The sequence below is a fragment of the Geotrypetes seraphini genome, chromosome 7 (genome assembly GCF_902459505.1).
Source record: "Geotrypetes seraphini chromosome 7, aGeoSer1.1, whole genome shotgun sequence".
In the NCBI taxonomy this organism is placed as follows: Eukaryota; Metazoa; Chordata; class Amphibia; order Gymnophiona; family Dermophiidae; genus Geotrypetes; species Geotrypetes seraphini.
Window position 1 is genome coordinate 88068538 of NC_047090.1, and position 19363 is coordinate 88087900.

The 19363-nt window shown below is 42.1% G+C and overlaps 1 protein-coding gene across 3 annotated transcripts; it reads left to right on the plus strand.

The window, feature by feature from the left end:
• The first annotated feature begins 2866 nt into the window (after positions 1–2866).
• On the plus strand, positions 2867–17281 carry CFL2 (cofilin 2). Of its 3 annotated transcripts, none has more exons than XM_033953125.1 (4): positions 2867–2992; positions 11601–11908; positions 14461–14537; positions 14639–17281. In XM_033953125.1, the coding sequence occupies exons 1-4, from the start codon at positions 2990–2992 to the stop codon at positions 14752–14754; spliced, it is 504 nt and encodes a 167-aa protein (XP_033809016.1). In that variant the 5' UTR covers positions 2867–2989; the 3' UTR covers positions 14755–17281. The 3 variants fall into 3 exon arrangements, with proteins under 3 accessions (XP_033809016.1, XP_033809017.1, XP_033809019.1); XM_033953126.1 differs by lacking the exon at positions 2867–2992 and adding an exon at positions 3255–3391; XM_033953128.1 differs by lacking the exon at positions 2867–2992 and adding an exon at positions 3687–3798.
• The last annotated feature ends 2082 nt before the right edge of the window (positions 17282–19363 follow it).

Consider the following 19363-nt stretch of genomic DNA (forward strand, 5'->3'; position numbering starts at 1 on the left):
GTTCACACATGCACACTGGCACCTCCAAAAGCTTCTAGAAAAAGAATACTGGAAAGGAGAACACTGGGAAGGACTCCGTTGGACACAGCCAAGGGACTATGGGATCCATCCCAGGATATTGAGGGAGCTCTGAGAAGTTCTGAGTGGGTTCTCTTAAATATTTGTTCAATAAATCCTTGGAAATGGGAGAAGTTTCATGGGATTGGAGAAGAGCGAATATGGTCCCTCATGACAAAAGTGGTGATAGAAGTGAGAAAGTACAGGTTCATAAGCCTCATTTCAGTTATTAGTAAAGTAATGGAAATGTTGCTGAAAGAAAGGATAGTGAATTTCCTAAAATCTAATGGGTTACAAAAGCTGATGAAACTGTTTTATTAAAGGTAAATCTTGCCAAATTTATGTGATTTAATTCTTAGTCCAGAGGGCTGCCGCGTGAGCGGACTGCTGGGCATGATGGACCACTGGTCTGACTCAGCAGTGGCAATTCTTATGTTCTTATGTTGAATGGGCAACCAGAGAATTGGATCGAGGTAATTTACTTAGATTTCAGCACAGCCTTTGGCATGGTTCCTCATAGAAGGTGCTTGAATAAACTTGACAGGCTGAAGTTAGGACCCAAAGTGAGGAACTAGATTAATAACTGATTGACTGACAAACACCAGAGGGTGGCGATTAATATCTCGAAGGAAGTAAAGGTAAGGAGTGGAGTGCCTCAAGGATCAATGCTGGGGCTGATTCTTTTCATTATATTTGTGAGTGACATTGCCAAATGGTTAGAAGGTAAAGTTTGCCTTTTTGTCGTTGATACCAAGATTTGTAATACAGTGTACATCGTGGAGGGGGTGAAAAAATGTGAAAAGGATCTGTAAAAATTAGAAGAATGGGCTAATGTTTTGGAATTAAATTTACTCTAAAGCAGTAGAGCAGGGATCTCAAAGTCCCTCCTTGAGGGCCGTAATCCAGTCGGGTTTTCAGGATTTCCCCAATGAATATGCATGAGTTCTATGTGCATGCACTGCTTTCAATGCATATTCATTGGAGAAATCCTGAAAACCCGACTGGATTGCGGCCCTCAAGGAGGGACTTTGAGACCCCTGCAGTAGAGTGATGCACTTGGGGAGTAGAAATCTGAGGGAACCTTATGTGCTAGGAGGTGAGAGGCTGATATGCACAGACAGGGCCAGGGACCTTGGGCTGATAGTAGCTGAGGATCTAAAGGTGAAAAAATGGTGTGACAAGCCAGAAGGATGCTAGGCTCTATAGCAGGGGTGTCAAAGTCCCTCCTTGAGGGCCGCAATCCAGTCGGGTTTTCAGGATTTCCCCAATGAATATGCATGAGATCTATTTACATGCACTGCTTTCATTGTATGCTAATAGATCTCATGCATAGTCATTGGAGAAATCCTGAAAACCCGAATGGATTGCGGCCCTCGAGGAGGGACTTTCATACCCCTGCTCTATAGTGAGAAGTGTAACCAGCAGGAAAAAAAAAAAGGTATTGATGCCTCTGTACTATTAGTGAGGCCCCTTTTGGAATATTGTGTTCAGTTTTGGAGCCCATATCTGGCTAAGGATGTAAAAAGACTTAACATAGAAAAATGAAGGCAGATAAGACCATATGGCCTAACTAGTCTGCCCAACCATACCATCCATTATCCAACCTACTTATCCCAAGCTGTCTTGAATTCAGATACATTCTTCATCTCCACAGGTAGGTCATTACAAGCATTCACCACCTTTCTGCAAAAAAGTATTTTCTGAGTTTATTTCTGAATCTATCCCCTTTCACATTCATTCCATGTCCCCCCCCACCTCATTCCAGAGTTTCCTCTCACTTGAAAGAGACTTCAGTCATGTGCATTTATGACATGTAGGTATTTAAACATCACTATCATATCTCTGGGAAATTACAGATCAGTAAGCCTGACTTCATGCCTGGTAAAAGGGTGGAAACAATTATAAAAAAAATAAAATCATGGAACACGTAGACCAGGGGTGTCCAACCTTTTGGCGTCCCTGGGCCACATTGGCCGAAAATTTTTCTGGGGCCACACAAACACTGCAGCAAGACAGAGGAGGGAGCCGGCAAGACGGTAAACGCCCAGGAGCATCGGCGGCAGCAGCAGGATTAGCCGGGTGCGGAGAACACTGCAGGGGTTTGGCGCTGGACCGACCGTACCCTTGTCCCTGCGCACAGCTTCAGGACGCTGTCCCTGAAATGGGACATTTCAGCGTCCCGAAGCAGTAGCTCGGGACAACGGGACGTATGGTCACCTTACCCATACCAACTCTGATTTGTCTTCACAAATGGAAGCTTGAGGACAGGTCTGTTAGTGACTGTAGTTACAGATCATACCACAGACTACATAATATAAGGGTTAGGGATACTGAAGTGGTCTTAAACTCACATGTGGCCCACCAGGTACTATTTTGAGGCCCTCGGTATGCTTATCATAATCACAAAAGTAAAATAAAATAGTTTCTTGATCATATATCTCTTTACCTATAAATGACAATATTAGTAAGACTTAGCCAAAAGAAAAGCTTTATAAACTATAACGAGTTTTACCTCATGCAAAATTTCTTTAATAAGACATTAACTATTTTTTTTTTCCTGAGGCCCTACAAGTACCTACAAATCCAAAATGTGACCCTGAAAAGGGTTTGCGTTTGAGACAACAGGGCTTCTGCATTCAATTAAACCAGAAGTTATTTTTTGAACTGACAATTTTTTTAGTTATTATTATTATTGCACGAGAGCGGTATAAAGCATGGATGAGGCATTGCATATATGGGAAAGAGACGGGCGAGCAGAGAGTCTATGGATGAGGGCGACGCAGAGCTGCTTACGGTGGGGGTGGGAGCTGGAGCTTAAGGGGGCGTTAGAGGAGGAGCGGCGTGGGGAAGGGGGAGGGTAGTTATGTGCATTATCGCTTGGGACACGCTGAGCCGCCCCTAGCCGCACAACCCGGGCAGCGCTGCCGGCACCATGGTAAGAGGCTGCGGGCGATTGGGAGGGTTGGGAATACCCGGGCAGGCTGGTATTGAGGTTCGCCAGTACCGCCTGGGGTTGGGAGGAAGGGGGGGGGTTCTTCTCTCATCTTAAGTCTAGGTTTTAACCTAGACCATACTTTAAAGCTGGGTACATGCAGGAGACCAATGCTCCGGTTTGAGATGCGGGCTATTAGCCAGTGGCGTAGGGTGCACAGCTGATGAAGATCTCCTTGTATGTTAAGCACCGCGCCTTGGCCTGGCTTGGCCGTGTAACGTGGAGCATTGCGGGAGCCATTGTTCCATTTACCAAGACCTGACCTTTTTGTTGTGTTTTTTGTACCCGCACGGACAAGGTTGCTCCGGAACTCCTTCAGTCCACGGCTTCCCCCCTCCCCAGGTTGACTTTGTCCTTATAGTTTCATAAGCGAAAAAACAATGATAAAAAAGGGGAATAAGAAAATTTAGGACAGAGACATATACAAACTGACTAAAAAAGGGGGGAAAACATGTCCCCTAAATGCAAGATATTTTTGTTCGCGGTTTCTGCTCTCTCTCTCTAAACCATGTAGGTCGTTTTGCTCTTTGTAGGAGTTCTTCTTCGTTTACTCTCTATTATTTAATTGGGTTTAAACGATGGTAGAAATCGCTGTATAAATGTAATCACCTCAGTTGTCGTTCCAATTTCCAGATCGGGTATATAAATATGTTTGCCAACTTTGCTGGAGGTCAACTTAAATTCGGGAAAGTGTCGGGATAAAGGCTCGATTGTTCCAGGCGTCCATATTCTCAGCAATTTCTTACAAGGTGACAGTCGCCCCCCCTCACTTGGTTCGGCTTTTTTTCTAAATTTGGTTGGCGCAAAATGGCTTGTAGCTGTCACAGAGCACATGGGACCTGGGGTTTTAAAGTTAGAAATGTTCAAGTTCTTTTGATAACAGCTTCATCCCCCAAGTGTACTTTCTGTTGCTTTTAGCCGATCAGACCTCTTTTAGGGCTGAAGAAGAGAGTACAAGTGGAAACAAGTGTACAGTATACCGAGAGGGCAAGTGACTGACTTTGAGTTACAAGAAAGTTGCACAGGAAGTGGCAGAGTAGCTTTGGAGCCGGAGATCTCACAGTTTCCCTAACCATGCACCAAGTAGTAAACTGCATGGACAAAGTATAACATATATTCAAATTTCCTGTTCATTACATGTAAAATGTCATGAGGTGCATCTGGTTGTATGAGTGATGGCACTGTGGTGGATAAATTACTACCTTATAATTTGTAGTTTTAGTGTTATGTGTTAAGAGTGAACTGAGCAATTTGGATAAAGTGAAGGTGGTGGTGGTTGGTTTTTGGGGTTTTTTTAATCACTGTTCACATTATTCAAATTCCTCACTTCATATGTATCATACACAAATAGTATCCCTGCCTCTGAATTATAAAATCAGGGACTTCAGTGTTAATTTTTTCTGCTTTCAGTACTGCCGTGCAGTCCCAGGGTTAGTGGCTTGGCTACTGCTAGATTAGTGATATCCCTAGTGCATAAATTCCAGAGAGATTAATATCACCATTGCACCTCTAGGGTTAGAGAGATCACTACTGCTCAATTATAAATAGGGTTTCTGTTCCTTGTGCAATTAGAATTTTTTTGCTTATACAACATATCAATGTTTGTTAGGTGTGTGTGGGGGGGGGGGTTGTTGTACTATGGATACTATTGCTCTGTATTTTTTCTGGTGAAATCAAACATATGTATGTTTCCATCATTTAGGCATCAGCACAAAAATGTATTTATTTAAAAAATTTATTCACAATTAAATACATAAAAACAAAAAACAATAAAATAACATGCTAAGAACTAATACAGAATGTGAGTGGATGATATAAGAGAAGCTGGGGAGGGCTGAGAGTACCAGGGAAAGTGGTGTTTTCCTAGTGTTTATCCAATAAATACCCCTGGTTCATTATTTCTGTTATTTGCATTGATATGTTTATTCCCTTAAAACTTACAATCAAAAGCTCTAATTATAGATTAGTGACATCACTACTATGCTGTTCCTGGGTTAGAAATTTCACTACTTATTGACTATAAGATCAGTGCTATCATATAGTTTAAATAGAAGTAAAAGAGCAGAAAATAAGGTGATACCTTTTTTTATTTGTCTAGTAGAGCAATTACACTACTTCATCAGAAGGTTAGTAACATTCCTGCTGAGTAACTATGAGATCAACATCATTATTGTGCAGTACCAGGTTTAGTCATATCACTACTCCTTGACTATAAGATTAGTGACATCACTGCTATTGCGTGATCCTAAAATGAATGACATCACTGTTGTGCAGTTCCAGTGTCACTGATGCATAAGTACATGTGATTTCTCTGCTGGATGTATGGCAGTATATTCAAGTATTTTGTAAGGCATAATTTGGAAAGATTTGTAACTGAATACTTCATGGCAATATTTGAATGCAGCTGGAATATTAAAAATCTGATTGATGGACAACTTTAATACTGCTTAATATGAGTGTCTGATTTGTAGTTTGTGGTAATGAAAAGTCACTTGGTCAACCACAATAATCAGAGACGTGAAGAAAGTAACAGGTGTTTATTCAGCATATGCGAAAGACTTCTGTGCAGTAAACTCCTTCAGTAAGGTGTCTAGAAAATTCTGCTTCTTGGCTGCTGGTGAATCCCTTGATCTCTGCTGATTCTCCTCATTCTATGGGGCACAAGGAACATACACTCAGTACACAAACAAAATAGAAATCTACAGAGTGGTTGAGAAATTCTTCTATCTAGTGTACATAAGGCTTCTATTCTTAAATGTTTATAAATTGTACATTTAAAAGTGGTTATTTTCGTGCCACAGGTGCTATTGTCGGGTACCTTTTCTAGTGGAATCAAGGCACAGTGGAAGATTCAAGACAAGCCAGGGGAGAAGTGAGAAAACACCAGGGGGACCCCTATTTTAACTTTTTTGCATTGGGGTGTTTTATCGGTTAAAAACTATCTGTACAACCAAAAAGGCCTGGAGGAAAAGTCTATAGTCTGTTATTAAGAAAGATATGGGGAAAGCCACTGCTTGCCCTGGATCGGTAGCATGGAATGTTGCTGCTCTTTGGGTTTTGGCCAGATGCTAGTGACCTGGATTGGCCACCATGAGAGCAGGCTGCTGGGCTTGATGGGCCATTGGTCTAACCCAGTGGGGCTGTTCTTATGTTCTTCAGCTGTCTGCAATTTAGGCAGCTCCAATGAATGTTAATGGATCTTTGAAGGCGATAAGCGACAAGAAAGCATCGTTCAGAAAATGGAAAAAAGACCAAACAGAGGAGAACCAAAAAGTGCACAAAGAACACCAAAAGGAGTGTCGCCGAGTGGTTAGAAAAGCAAAAAAAGAATACGAAGAGAGACTGGCAGAGGAAGCAACAAACTTCAAACAGATAGACAGGTTAAAATGCGGCAAATCACCAGGCCCGGACGGGATCCACCCAAGGGTTCTGAAAGAACTAAGACAGGAAATAGCGGGCACAATCCAACATGTTTGCAACCTATCCTTGAAAACTGGTGAGGTACCAGAGGACTGGAAATTGGCAAATGTCACACCCATCTTCAAGAAGGGATCGAGGGGTGATCCCGGGAACTACAGGCCGGTGAGCCTGACTTCAATTATAGGGAAGATGGTGGAAGCTATGATCAAGGACGACATTTGCGAGCACATCGAGAGGAATGGCCTACTGAGAACAAGCCAGCATGGATTCTGTAAGGGAAGGTCATGCCTAACGAACCTTCTGTACTTCTTTGAGGGAATAAGCAGTCGGGTGGACAATGGGGAGCCCATAGACATCATTTACCTTGACTTTCAAAAGGCTTTCGACAAGGTGCCACATGAAAGGCTACTTAAGAAGCTGTGGAACCACGGGGTGGGAGGGGATGTGCACAGATGGATCAAGCACTGGTTGTCGGGTAGACTGCAGAGGGTTGGAGTAAAGGGTCAAAATTCTGACTGGCGGGGAGTCACGAGCGGTGTGCCACAGGGATCGGTGCTGGGGCCTTTACTCTTTAACATATTCATCAATGACCTGGAAAAGGAGGCAAAATGTGAGGTTATAAAATTCGCAGACGATACCAAACTGTGCGGCAGAGTTAGGACCAGGGAGGAGTGTGAGGACATGCAAAGGGACCTGGACAAGCTGGAAGACTGGGCAAACAAATGGCAAATGCGCTTCAACGTGGACAAATGCAAGGTCATGCATATAGGGAAAAAGAACCCGTTGTTCAACTACAAATTGGGGGGGATATTGTTGGGAGACAGCAGACTCGAGAGAGACTTGGGTGTGCTGGTGGATGCATCACTGAAGCCATCTGCACAGTGCGCAGCAGCCTCGAAAAAAGCCAACAGGATGCTGGGAATCATAAAGAAGGGCATAGTAACCAGAACACGGGAAGTCATCATGCCATTGTATCGAGCGATGGTGCGTCCACATCTAGAATACTGCGTTCAGTATTGGTCGCCGCACCTCAAGAAGGACATGGCGGTACTTGAGAGAGTCCAAAGGAGAGCAACGAAAATGGTAAGAGGGCTGGAACACTGCTCATACGCCGAGAGGCTGGATAGGCTGGGGCTCTTCTCTCTGGAGAAAAGGAGGCTCAGGGGAGATATGATAGAGACCTTCAAGATCATGAGGGGCATAGAGAGGGTGGATAGGGACAGATTCTTCAGACTGAAGGGGACAACAAATATGAGGGGGCATTCTGAGAAACTGAAGGGAGACAGGTTCAAAACAAATGCAAGGAAGTTTTTTTTCACCCAAAGGGTCGTGGACACTTGGAATGCGCTACCGGAGGAAGTGATCAGGCAGAGTACGGTACATGGATTCAAACAGGGATTGGATGGATTCCTGAGGGATAAAGGGATCGTGGGATACTGAGGGAAGAGCTGGGATGTAACACAAGTATAGGAAGTTAACCAGGTAATGAGTATAAACCAACCAGGTCGTGCATGTGCAAGACCGGAGGGCTAGGACTTCGATAGGAAGGCAGGACTTAAATGGGAAACCAAGGTGGCAAGGGAGCCCCTTCTGATGATTCAGACAGGTCTTGACCTGTTTGGGCCGCCGCGGGAGCGGACTGCTGGGCAGGATGGACCTGTGGTCTGACCCGGCAGAGGCACTGCTTATGTTCTTATGTTCTTAAGTCGTTCTTCAGATACATCAAGGGGAAGCAACCGGCGAGAGAAGAAGTGGGACCATTGGACGATGGAGACAGAAAGGGAGTAGTAAAAGAAGAGAAAGAGATAGCTGACAGGTTAAATGAGTTCTTCACGTCAGTCTTCACGATGGAGAATATAACCAACATTCCAGAACCCGAGGAGATCGTAATAGGAGACCAAGATGATAAGCTGGTAGATTTAGAGGTGAGCCAAGAGGATGTACTCAAGCAGATTGACAGACTAAAGAGCGACAAATCGCTAGGTCCGGACGGCATTCACCCAAGGGTACTCAAGGAACTAAAAGACGAAATAGCGGAGCCACTTCGACAGATATGCAACCTATCCTTAAAAACTGGAGAGATCCCGGAGGATTGGAAAATAGCAAATGTCACGCCCATCTTCAAGAAGGGCGCAAGGGGGGACCCGGGAAACTACAGGCCGGTGAGCCTGACCTCAGTCCCGGGAAAGATGATGGAGGCACTGATTAAAGACAGCATCTGTGAGCACATCGAAAAAAATGGGCAACTAAAACCGAGTCAACATGGCTTCTGTAAGGGTAGGTCATGCCTCACAAACTTATTGTACTTCTTTGAGGGAGTGAACAGCCAGGTGGATAAAGGGGAATCTATAGACATCATTTACCTTGACTTCCAAAAAGCCTTCGACAAGGTGCCACACGAGAGACTGCTTAAAAAGATATGGAACCACGGGGTACAAGGGGAGGTCCATCGATGGATCAAAAACTGGCTGGCAAACAGGAAGCAGAGGGTTGGCGTGAAGGGCCACTACTCAGACTGGAAGGGGTCACGAGCGGAGTTCCGCAGGGGTCGGTGCTGGGACCGCTCCTGTTCAATATCTACATAAACGACTTAGAGGCGGGAACCAAGTGTGAAGTCATTAAATTTGCAGATGACACCAAACTATACAGCAGGGCTCAAACCAGGGAAGACTGCGAAGATCTCCAAAAGGATCTAACGCAGCTGGAAAAGTGGGCCGAAAAATGGCAGATGAGCTTCAACGTGGGGAAATGCAAGGTCATGCACGTGGGGAAAAAGAACCCGATGTTCACATACAAAATGGGGGGAACACCACTAGGGGTGAGTAACCTGGAGAGAGACCTGGGAGTGATGGTAGACGCATCACTGAAGGCATCGGCGCAATGCGCCACAGCCTTTAGGAAAGCAAACAGAATGTTGGGTATCATTAAGAAGGGTATTACGACCAGGACGAAGGAAGTCATCATGCCGTTGTATCGTGCAATGGTCACCGTACCTCAAGAAAGACATGGCGGTACTTGAGGGAGTACAAAGAAGAGCAACTATGTTGAATCGATTTTTATTATCAAATAACACAGAACAGACCAATATGTCAGAACCACAGTAACAGAAGAAAACATCAGAAACAAAATAGGAGATCCAACAATCCCACCCACACCACCCCCCCTCCCCAAACCCCCTAGTCTGAAACGAGAAAAATTGTAGTGCAGTAGGCTTGGACAATGAGTAACACCAACACTTGGACAATGAGTAACACCAACACTTGGACAATGAGTAACACCAACACTGAAAGAAAGAAGAAAGAGAGTAAAGAAGGAGAAGAAAGAAAGAGAAAGAGAAGTATACCTGGCGCCCCTCAAAGATGGAAAACAAGCCCAGGTCTCAGAAAAAGTCACAAGGAATTTAGAATGTCACTTCTAGCCTGTGGTGATAATGAAAAAAGGTAAGAATCCCAGATCCGAAGAAAGAGTCGCCTTCGTCGTAAGAAGAGCAACTAAACTGATAAAGGGAATGGAAAATCTCCCATATACCGACAGATTGAAGCAGTTGGGACTTTTCTCCCTGGAGAAGCGAAGACTTAGAGGAGACATGATAGAAACCTTCAAGATCCTGAAGGGCATAGAAAAAGTAGACAGGGACAGATTTTTTAAATTAAGGGGCACCACGAGCACAAGGGGGCACTCGGAGAAATTGAAAGGGGACAGGTTTAGAACAAACGCTAGGAAGTTCTTTTTCACTCAGAGGGTAGTGGATACATGGAACGCGCTTCCAGAGGCTGTTGTAGACAAGAAAACATTAAATGGTTTCAAAGAAGGTTTGGATAGATTCCTAGAAGAAAAAGGGATTGAGGGGTATAGATAGGTATAGACCATTGCTCAGGCAATGGGCCTGATGGGCCGCCGCGGGAGCGAACCGCTGGGCAGGATGGACCTATGGTCTGCCTCAGCGGAGGCAACTTCTTATGTTCTTATGTTTTCTTTGTGACCTAATTATGTAAACCAAATCGAGCTCCTGTTTTTAGGAGATGATTCGGTATATAAGACTAAGAATTAGATTAGATTAAATGATGACATTTCTTTTAATTTAAAGAATACAGAAAGTAACTATACATCCAAGACTGCTGGGACATTCAAAAGACCAGCAGAAATTGCTAATTTAGTCCTGCCAACACAAACATAGGATATTTATAATAACATTTAAATGCAATTGATTATTTTAATGCCTTACAAATCATACATATGTGCTATGCTTTTAAATTCCACATGTACATGTCTGATATAAGGGCCAATACTGCAAACTCTAGGACCACTAAAATGTAAGCCAAACAATATCTCTTTACTTTGTTTTATATACTTAATTTAAAAATAATTATTGCCCACATCCTCCACAGTTCTAGGCATAAATACATAATTACGGTAAGACTAAGGGCTCCTTTTACTAAGCTGCGTTAGGGCATTAACACGCGGAATAGCGTGCGCTAGACCTTAACGCCAGCATTGAGCTGGTGTTAGTTCTAGCCACGTAGCGTGCGGTAATATTCTGCATGTGCTAAAAACGCTAGCGCACCTTAGTAAAAAGAGCCCTAATGCTTTCTACACAATGTGTCTCCAAAGTTGGAGGATGTGGTTTTCTTCTGAATTTACAATGTAGAACTGTAGAAATCATATTGATCCTGGATAAAACTAGAGTTTCTGTAGGAATTCATACCTTTGAAAGGTACAAATGAATTATTGTAAGCCACTTTAATGTACCTGGTTTTACTGGTGTCCCATCAAGCCTAGATCAATAACTATTACTCGGTTTTATTAAATAGTACTAGAGATTTGTAGCACGGGCTGGTGAGGTAAATGCTCCTACGCTCATAGGAATCCTGTAAGCATCTGCACATTTACTTCACCATCTTGTGCTAAAAATCTTTAGCACTGTTTAGTAAAAGGAGCCAGATATAAATAAATAAATAACAGAAATAATTTAAAATAAAACAGAAAAGATTAACTTTTGAGATCACATGGCCCCTTTTTTCAAATCCCTATAAATGCACCAATTTTTAAATTAATTAAAAGGTCATGTATGTCCCCTGTATTCTTGGAAGTGCAATAAACATAATTCTTGTACATTTATTGCTGTTCTTAGGCTTCTGGAGTTACTGTTAACGATGAAGTCATCAAGGTTTTCAATGATATGAAAGTCCGGAAATCCTCCACAGCTGAAGAGATCAAGAAAAGGAAGAAAGCAGTTCTCTTCCGCCTCAGCGATGACAAGAGGGAAATTATTGTAGAGGAGGCAAAGCAGATATTGGTGGGTGACATTGGGAACACCGTGGAAGACCCTTACGGATCCTTTGTAAAGTTACTACCGCTGAATGATTGCCGATATGGTTTATATGATGCCACTTACGAGACGAGAGAGTCTAAGAAAGAAGACCTGGTATTTATTTTCTGGTGTGTACCAACAAAATCTGTTGCGGTGGTAGGGTTTATTGTAGAAATGTGTAGGTGTGGGATAATTTGTAGAAAAGCCAAATGATACATTTGTTTTGGATTAGAATCCAGTTTGTGCTCTGCACATCAGGCAGCATTGCAAAACTAAGAAGAGCAAAGTTAAACGAGAAGGGAGGATGAAACATCACTGAAATGATATTTATATTTTACCTATGCTTCATAACTGGGATTTAAAGTGGATTACAACATATAAAATAAACCTTTCATTATAGGGCATCCACAATACCAGTTAAAACCATATTTTCCTTGTAAAAATAAGGAATTCAACTACATTATTTATAACATCTTAAAAAAAAAATTAAGATAGAAAGAACAAGTGCGGTGCTAAACATAATATTAACAGAACTAGAACAAATCAGTCTGTATACCAAAAGTAAGCCACAACAGTCATCTACTTATCTTAAACCTAATTCTTCAACCTTTTCCAAAACTGAAGATAATCAAGTTATTTTTTCAGAGCCTACTCAACATTTGATTTCAAATAGAAACTACTAGCCAATATTCAGAGCTATTTAACTAACCAGAAACGGCCGATGACAGGTTAAAACGCTTGTTTGTGGCTAATTGCAAATATCCAATAGACCTTAACTGGTTATCTGCACTGCATAATCGCGGTTCACGGCTATCGCAAAACCAGCTAACTCAGGGGATTTATGTAGTTCGACGCCAATATTCAGCACTTGACCACATATGATAACCGATTAAACCCCTCCTTTACAAAGCCGCGTTAGCGTTTTTAGCGCCAGCCGCGGCGGTAACAGCTTCGACGCTCCTAGAATTCCCAAGAGTGTCCAATAAACTGGGCACAAATACCAGTCCTATCTTTGACCAATTTAACTTAAGCGGTCAGGTGCTGAATATTCCCTTCAACGGTTAAGTTTTAGTGGCCAAAACCAGATTTTCAATGCTAGTGGCTATATATGGTCCAGCACTGAATATCTGGTTTGTACACCAGCGGTAGACATTAAAAGCACTGCCCACCATTGTGCATTGATACTTAGTTTTTGGAAATCCATTTGGGGCCAAGTGAATAATCTACTGGAAAATCTGGTGGCATTATCCTACTATGACTGTGTTATTTGGTATTTCCATGACAGCCAAGAGTCAAATCTCTTCTAATAATAATAAACTTTTGCTCATCATGACAGGGGTTGCCATATAGCAAATTATGAAAAATTGGGATCGGCTGAATTATAATTTTGGGTGGAATTCATTATGCCAAATTTTTAGAATGGAATGGGTAATAGCCATACAGCAGGGGCATTTTAAGAAATTTAGGGAGGTTTGGAAGCCATTAACAAAATATTGTACAGAATGAATATTATCATCTCCCTTTGTTCATACACGTCCATAGTGGGGAGGGGGAGGGAATATTTTATGATTTATTATGCTTAAGTACAATTGTTGGGTATAAGAGGGGGGAGGGATATTTGATGTGAGTTAAACTTTGATGGTATATTAAGTGATGTTAAAGTATAAAATGATTGTATCTTATATTACACTTGTTGAAAGTTTTAAAAATGAATAGAGATTAAAAAAAAGCACTGCTCACCATTGGCTGAATATCGGGCAGCCTTAGGATTTTGGGGGGTTATTTTGTTTTGTTTTTAACATATAGGTGGCTTAATGTGGTACTGCCTAAACTGGTATTATAGTTGTTGGTAATCAGACAGCATGTTCCAGCCACACTTTGGTTTATGAAGGAATCTACAGCTCTCTTTAATAGCAATGGTTGGGATCCTGTCACACACCCAAAGACATTTCCTCCCTCCACTTTCCATCTGTTGTGCTTGTAAGTGAACCCCTGTGATTGCCAGTTCACACAGGAAGTGAAAGAATAGAGGGTAGGTAACTAATCAATCACTTTCCTCTGCTTTTTTTAAATCTGCAAGCTCATATTATTGAATTACATTAAAAATCAATAAGATTGGAAAAAATTTTTTAAAAACTGAGCTCAGCAAAGAGGTATGAGGCAAACTGTTTCATTGCTAAAGAGCAAGAAGTCAGTCCATCCTTGATGTCTAAGGTTATAGCATTCCTAGGAGTGAGATTCTTTTTACTGGAAAATCAGGTGCTACTTTTATCATTCACTCTATTTGACAGAATTCCAGTGTTTTGATGAACCATTTATTGCTGTTATTAGTAAGAAAACAGCTGTACGCAAGTCTTTTTGCTTGGCTGATAAAATTTCATTCTGCCGACAACTACAGAAGGTTCAAAACTGTTCCCTTGGATACGAGCTGCAGAAAAACAGAGCACTGTTACACCTTCAAATTCTACATTTTGTACTGACATTGTCTGATACCAGCCTGTAATATCTGACCAAATATTTAGCTTTGGCTTCATGAATTATTCATGGTTGACTCAACAATGCTAATCTGTCAAGAGGCATACAATCAGTAATAAGCTAAAGAGCCCCATGGGCCAAGTCTCATGGTTATTCTTCAGTTTCTTCCTATGACCCAAGTCAAATTTTTGTTCTCTCTCTTAAGGGCTCCTGATAACGCACCTCTGAAAAGTAAGATGATCTATGCTAGCTCCAAAGATGCCATTAAGAAGAAGTTCACAGGTACCTGCGTTCTCCAAAACCCTTGGTCATTTGTCACTTCCTTCGTGCTTGGTGTGGAGCCATAGAACTTTAGTCATGTTTTTTCTTTGTCTTCCTTTCAGGTATTAAACACGAGTGGCAAGTAAATGGACTGGAGGACATTAAGGATCGTTGCACACTTGCGGAGAAACTGGGAGGGAATGTGGTAGTTTCACTAGAAGGAACCCCTTTGAAATGATGGACAATTGCCACCTAATCCAAGAAGCTTCCATTTCTGCAGCTCTTGTGCTAACCAATGGAATAGTTTATAGCTGGTTTTTGTTTGGATTATTTTGTTATACTTGCCCATCCCCCATCCCCTATCACGTGATCTCAGTAAGAAACCTGGCAGCCACCATTGCCACGGAACTGTTGCATCCTTCTAGATTTTCTATGTAGAAACCAAGGAATGCCTTCATGTCTCACACTTGTAGCAATATGCTCCTTTTCTCCTCATCTTGTCCAGAGATAAGCAATATTATATGCCCTCCCATGCAATAACTCTTGAAAACAAATTGTATGATAGTCACTGTGAATAATTTTAGAAAATCTACAGGAGAAAATAGAGTAGGCTAAACTGAATGCCTTGAAAGTTTATATTCAGTGTTATCACTTTTACTTGCACTGAATTGTTGTCCGGAGGGGGGGGGGGCTTTTGTGCAGATCTGACACTTCAATTGTTCAGTTGCCTGGGATAAGCCATGGTGGTGGTATTATTTGTACTGTAGAGAGCTGAGCTATCAGGTGTACACAGTTCTTTACACACACTTTATACACAGTCCCTGCTTGAAATGTAGACAAAACATAAGAACTTAAAATAGTGCTTCTCCTGCTATGATTTGACACATACAACTATGACAGTATGTCTGAGGCACTTTTGTTTTCTTGGAAAAATGTTCTTTGTGGAAGGAGGGGCTGGGGTGAGATCTAATTTTTTCTTTTCAAGAGAATGCAGTTAAATTGTCACACACAAGTCATCAGTTGCATGTCGGCTTCTATTCCTGTACCTTTTACTATTACTGTTTTTTTTTTGGAAAAGCACACAAGAAGTTGGTATATGTAGGCCCAGGAGACACTGCTAGTGTGCAGCCATTGACAGGCATTCCTGAGGAAACGGCAGTATTAGAGTGCAGGCCCTACCAGCTGCCGCAGCATTCAGTGCGCTAAAGATCAGAGCCATTCTGCTAGTTTGTGATCATTGGGTTTTCATCGGCCTCCACTCCATGCACTGAGACGCTTGATATTTTCAGAAAATGGATTACGAACAGGGTCTCGAGGGTTCCCTCCAGCCTAACACAACAGTGCTAAAAGCTGCCAAACTAGGCAATCAAAGGGTCTTCTCCATTATGAGCCATCTTGCCTACTCTCCTTTTATTAACCAAGTAAATTAAAATTCAGGGCAAAACCGTGCATAAATTTCATTCGCCATCATGTTTCAGGCTGCCAAGGTGGTGAGGTTTTTTTTTTACTCTTTTTCAGTAATTTAAAAAAATTGAGCCAACATTCTGTCCATATCTGCAATATTCCAGTTCTGCCTCTGTGCTTGCCCTGGGAATCTGTGACTAGAGAATGATACGGGGACAAATTTTCCCCATCCCCACGAGAACTCACTTTCCCGTCCTGGCGAGTTCTTTTCCTGCCCCTGCCCCATTCCTGCAAGCTCTGTTCTCATCTACACAAGCCTCAAACTCAAACACTTTAAAATCATAAGTGTTTGAGGCTTGTGTGGTTAAGGCAGAGCTTAGAGGAATGGGACAAGGACAGCGGAAAAAAAACCTCACAGGGATGGGGTGGGGAAATTCAGTTCCTGTGGGGACAGGGAAAAATGTGTCCCTGTATCATTTTCTATCTGTGAACACTAAGGTTTATCTTTTATTTAAAGTGAATCATTCACAATGACAGTTTCTGTATTTACAAAAGAGCCTTAAATGGAACAGTGTTTTTGAGATTAAAGACAAATGGCCACATTATAATAAAAATTGTGGCTTTATATAAGAAATTGCTTTGTTTTTCATTGGAAAATACATATATGTAAAACCAGCCACATGTTGAATGTATTTTAATTGGAAAGTGCATTTATTTTCTGAAGGAAACAGCAGTAGAAGGCTCGCTCTCAAGATTGTTGGTTGGTTGCCTGTTTGTGGCTAAGAAATGGTGGTCAAATTGGCTTTTAAAAGTATCACTACAATTTTGCCACATTAGAAAGCAAGAATTTTCCTTAGAACCAATAACAAGAAAAAGAAATAGTTGCAGCCCTAGGAACCAGCTGTGTGAATGCCAGTGTGTATTAAACACCACCGATATTGAAAAAGTTATTTCATTGTGTCCAAGTAGTTTAGATTATGTTTGACACCTTCAATCATTTTGAAATATTGGCACTTGTGGTTGCAGTCATGATGGAAGCATATTTGGGATGGTGAGCTCTGGTTCTTAACCCTTTATTTGCTCAGAAGCCACATGTGTGTCTATGGCTCTTATAGGAGATCTGCATCTCCAAACCGCCTGTTACCTTGCCACTGTTGTTCTCGTTCAACATCAAGTTACGTAAAGCAGCCATTTCACCATCTGCCAATTAAAGGGTTAAGAGAAACATTGGACTAAATGAGAATTTAGTTTTTAAGGAATCCATCTGCCCTTTAGTTAATTTGTTTGTATTTTCCGAGTTAGCACTCTGTTTATTAAAACATTGCAACTATTTACAGTCATTAAAAAAATCTTTTATGGTGTTATGTTCCAAAGGATATCTTTGTTCAAAAAATGGTGGAAGTGGCAGTGATGTGGCAGCAGCCTGTAGCTGTGTGTGGTGGCCTTTCACCCTAAAGTCACCATTTCAGATATTACTATCTGCAGAAATCTATTCATTGGTCTCTATGAAAGGAGATGCTGATTTCTCTTAGTTCCTAGTGGACATATGCTAAAGCAAAAAAAACAAAAAGTGTCACATAAGAATTGCCGCTGCTGGGTCAGACCAGTGGTCCATCGTGCCCAGCAGTCCACTCCCGCGTCGGCCCTTAGGTCAAAGACCAGTGCCCTAACTGAGACTAGCCTTACCTGCGTACATTCTGGTTTAGCAGGAGCTTGTCTAACATTGTCTTGAATCCCTGGATAGTGTTTCCCCCTATAACAGCCTCCGGAAGAGCGTTCCAGTTTTCTACCACTCTCTGGGTGAAGAAGAACTTCTTTACTTTTGTAAGAAATCTATCCCCTTTTAACTTTAGAGAGTGCCCTCTCGTTCTCTCTACCTTGGAGAGGGTGAAAAACCTGTCTTTATCTATGAAGTCTACTACCCTGGCCAACAGTCTCAGTAGAGGTCACAGATCGCATGGATAGGGAAGCTGAATGACCAAGGCAGGGTTGAAACACATTGCAAGGCATTATGGATGATGCTGGCACTGTTGCTGTAGATAAAAGGAAGATCGGTTAGTTCTGCACCTTTTCAGTAGTACAGTACTAAGTTTCATTATAATAAGGTAAAGGGAGCTTGACCTATGTTGGGTATTGGTTGTACTGAAGCCGTTGCTGTTTTGGGCTATTTAATCCCCTGTGGCTGCTGAGCTGTGCACCCTCAACCATGCTTCATCATGCTGAGGCCTGAGGGGGAACTGCAGTGACCACTTCAGTCACTCCTTAAGAAAACGCCACAACTGGAGTCTTAATTGTAAAGAATTTCACATTGAAAGCAAAACGCAGCGTAATTACTGTCCTCTGCTAGTGAAAGTCAAAAGACAGCAAATAGGAGAATCATAGCATCTTTTAAAGAAACTTTTTGACCTGACTTAATTTACTGTGTAAGTTTGACATGTCCAGTCTGTGCAAAGAAGATCTCTCACTCTGGATGCCTGCATGTTTCACATATTTCAGCACACTTGACAAATGACGATGTACGTTCTATTTGCATGAGGCATTGGACAGATTTTAGAAAATTCTGAGCATTAGGCTTAGGTTGGTCTGACACACACATACACACTTATACATGTATATACATTGCCTCAGCAGGGCTGCATAGCTTAGTGGGAGAAATCTCTAGAATGAGGGACCTTTTTGTAGTGTTCTGAGGCTGGGACTGGGCTGTGTTCCTGCGGCAGGGCTCTCTGGCAGTCAGAAAGTTTGGCTGCCAGCCAGAAGCTGTTCTCCTTATAGAGAATTTGATCTGCTCCTGTGCAAGTTTTTCCCTGCCAGCCAGAGCTATTTATGGCAAACACATGCTTTTGTGTCTTGTCATCGTTGTCCACAAATGGCAAACTTGGACATGATTCTTGTGCTCTGCGACGAGGGGGAGGGAGCCCTGACCATGAGACAGACGGGCCTGGCTAAACCATAAACTGCTTTTAGCAAACGGGGTGAACCAGAGGGAAAACTTGCTGTCTTGTTACCTGTTGAGCATTTCTCAGAAAGCGTGTTTACTATAAAATATCTCGGCTCTACATTAGGTGGTCCTCAGAAACTGGGCAAGCAGTTTGGAATGAATTTGCAGGCATGGCCGGCTTAAGTGTTAGGCAAACTGGAACAGCTGCAGTCAAAGCAAAACTGCAGTTTCTGATAACCAGGCACACTCAAAGAACTAGCAGTGCATAATTTTAGTTGTGCGCAGAGCAGACAATTTTCAAATAATCCATTTATCTAGATCAGTGTCTCTCAAACTGTGTGTCACGGTACAGTGCTGTGCCCCGAAGAGATTCCAGGATATGCCACGAGAGATTCCAGAATTTTACTTTATTTTAAAAAATTCCCTTCACAAGTATACACGAATAGATTACATGTATGTTGTGTAGTACATAAGGATATAATCGCCCAGACAAGCATCATTC